We start from the raw sequence: 3016 nt of genomic DNA, 5'->3' as shown, positions 1-3016 counted from the left end.
TAGCACATCGATACCTCCGAAGTAGAAATACTAGAATAAGAGATCGGCGAAGACGCCATCTTGTTTCCAATCGAACCGTCAAAAGCGGTTCCAATTCGACTTGTTTACTTTTTGCTTCCATAAGAAGCAAGCAAAAAGTTCAAGTGCTGCCAGTATAATTTAAACGATTTCATGCATTTTCATACGTTGCCATTTCGTCAGTTTTTCACTCCGCCGGTCTCTGGTTATAGGGTTGCTACTCCGAAGCATTGTAATTATTGTTTAAACGATATTGTAGATCCAGTTGAAAACCGAACTGAGCTCTCGCGACAATTGCATTTTCTCCCATTTCCAAATGTCGCAACTGCATCGCGAGTGGTGCGCATGTTGGCGCACGCCTATGGCATAGATACGCATTACTTGCGATGCAGTTGCAACATCAGGAAATGGGAGAAAATGCGATTGTCGCGAGTTCGGTTTTCAACTGGATCTACAATACATAAAGAATCACTTTTGGACGCCATACAGGGCACTGCACGGAAGAATCTCTTTCTCTTTCGTTCCTCATAAATTTTGACGTTTACTGGCCTTGTTGTTTTCTAATTTCTTTGCAGCGAGAAAGAGACAAAGCGTCCGTGCAGTGCCCTATTGAATGAATGAAAATAGCTCTTGTTTACTAAAGCAGTTTCACCTTTTTGAAATGTTGGTGCCGAATTATTAGTACTTGCACTGATGGAACGGCCCTATTTAGTACTACGTTGACAGCTGTTGACAGTTCTTCGCTTCATGCGCCTTCTCACCGTTCTCGCCCAGTTTCTCGCTACCCCGCACCCATAAGTTCGTTGAAGCGTCGTCGGTGTTTTCCAATCGAGTTCCTTCTGTCATTGTCGACTCGGCATTCTGCCACATGTATATTACATCAGTTTGATAAAATTCATTTTTTCGTGCTTAATCCTTTATTAAAACGGGTAAGTTTAGTCAGTTTTTGAAGTTTCCATGGTGTTCTATCCAATACTGCAGTTTTCTCGAACGCAGATGTGTTATTTAGTAGGAAAAATTGCAATCAAGTGAATATTTTTTTCCAACCCCAGTTTTGACAGTTCCGAACAGCAAAACGATTGCTTTATGAGGAGAGAGTGGGGATAACAGCGTTGTTGCTAATGCACTTTAACCCGACTTATAATTCAAAAATCTATAATAAAAAGTTTAAATACAATAATTTTCAATCAAACTTTTTCAGCGTATCGAATTTTATCAAGATGGTGTTATCATGCAGATTTTACAAGCAAAAATATCCCGGGGTGGAGGATGTGGTGATGGTGAATGTAAGGTCCATCGCCGAAATGGGCGCCTACGTCCATCTTCTGGAGTACAACAATATCGAAGGAATGATATTGTTGTCGGAACTTTCCCGTCGACGTATCCGGTCTATCAATAAACTGATTCGGGTTGGTAAAACCGAACCTGTGGTCGTGATCCGTGTGGATCAATTCAAAGGATATATCGATCTGTCCAAGCGACGAGTATCGCCAGAGGATGTGGAAAAATGCACGGAGAGATTTGCCAAAGCTAAGGCAGTGAACTCGATTCTTCGGCATGTGGCTGATATGATGAAGTTTACCGACGAGCAGCTGGAAGAACTGTACGAAAAAACCGCCTGGCATTTTGAGGAGAAGCTCAAGAGTAAAGCGGCTGCATACGACGTGTTTAAACAGTGTGTCATGTAAGTTGTTTAATTTGATAAGATTTTTTGTAAAATATGAAGCTTGATGTGATCGAAATTTGGTGCGACAAATAGAACACGTTGATTTTAATCTCTGTTTGTTTATTTCAGTGAGCCATCATTGTTGGATGAATGTGGTCTAGATTCCGAGGTGAAGGAACTACTGTTGAGCAATATTAAGCGCAAACTGACATCGCAGGCAGTTAAAATCCGAGCCGACATTGAGTGTGCATGTTACGGTTATGAGGGTATCGATGCAGTCAAAACTGCACTCCGGGCTGGCCTGGACCTGTCTACTGAGGAATTGCCCATTAAAATTAATTTGATTGCGCCGCCACTATATGGTAATTTACTGCCATTCATCGTTCATAATATGTCCTAATTCCTTTTCCTTATTTCAGTAATGACAACCTCAACACCAGAGAAAGCCGACGGACTAAAAGCTCTAGAGGTGGCCATCGAAAAGATCAAGGAAACGATCGAGAATCTCGGCGGAGTGTTCAAGGTACAGATGGCGCCGAAGGTGGTGACTGCTACGGATGAGGCTGACCTGGCTCGGAAAATGGAACGGGCTGAGGCCGAAAATGCCGAAATCGATGGTGATGATGATGAGGAGGAAGACGAGGAAGGAATTACATACAATCCGGAAGGTGAGGAAGACGAAGATGCGGATGACAAGGGTGAAAGTGGAGACGAGGTCGTGGAGAAAAAGGAGGAATAAACAAAACGGGGAAGAACATCCAGAACGAAGACTTGCAAGAGTGTATCTATTACGTTCGCGGAAGAATCGGAAGTGTTCAGTGAGTGGTTTAATTAATCGGAACATCCTATTATATAAAAACAGTATCCAATATTTTTTTGTTCTTTCCAAAAGTTGCCGTTTTGTGTTTCCTTGAAAGGGGAAAATCGTGTAAGTTATTTTTATCAAATCCTCTAATTGATAATTGCAAATAGACTAGGTGGAATATGATAAAAGTAGATATACAGAATATTCAGAGATGAAAATGATTTATGAGAAATCCTTGGGAAAATGCCAAACTAAAGTACTATAATTCGGGATCACTGCGATATAGGCGTACCTACATGATTTTGTTTTATTATTTCTGTATTTATGTGGGAATATTTTTTCGTGTATATTTAAAACTATCATAAAACGGAAAGTAGATTTTTATCCAATTCATGACCAAACATGCGCAAAGCTAATGAAACAGGCAGAGCTACAAAGAAGTTCGGCTTTATTGGGAGAGGACTTGAATACGAATGAGGAAAATTCATTATGACAGCAACGCAGTCTACTTAGATTGTAATACATAT

At 40.8% G+C, this 3016-nt stretch overlaps 1 protein-coding gene across 1 annotated transcript; it reads left to right on the top strand.

The window, feature by feature from the left end:
- The first annotated feature begins 794 nt into the window (after positions 1–794).
- Positions 795–2691, top strand: LOC134224650 (eukaryotic translation initiation factor 2 subunit 1). The gene is made up of 4 exons (XM_062704125.1): positions 795–947; positions 1220–1702; positions 1814–2046; positions 2104–2691. Exons 2-4 carry the CDS (start codon positions 1239–1241, stop codon positions 2421–2423), a joined length of 1017 nt encoding a protein of 338 aa, XP_062560109.1. The 5' UTR covers positions 795–947; positions 1220–1238; the 3' UTR covers positions 2424–2691.
- The last annotated feature ends 325 nt before the right edge of the window (positions 2692–3016 follow it).

Source organism: Armigeres subalbatus, chromosome 3 (assembly GCF_024139115.2).
Source record: "Armigeres subalbatus isolate Guangzhou_Male chromosome 3, GZ_Asu_2, whole genome shotgun sequence".
NCBI lineage: Eukaryota > Metazoa > Arthropoda > Insecta > Diptera > Culicidae > Armigeres > Armigeres subalbatus.
This window is presented reverse-complemented; position numbering and strand designations above follow the sequence as displayed.

Coding starts and splice junctions, on each gene's coding strand:
- LOC134224650 (XM_062704125.1), top strand. CDS start 1,239: ATGGTGTTATCATGCAGATTTTACAAGCAAAAATATCCCGGGGTGGAG. Junction 1,703..1,813: donor GTGTTTAAACAGTGTGTCAT/GTAAGTTGTTTA, acceptor TGTTTATTTCAG/TGAGCCATCATTGTTGGATG. Junction 2,047..2,103: donor GATTGCGCCGCCACTATATG/GTAATTTACTGC, acceptor TCCTTATTTCAG/TAATGACAACCTCAACACCA.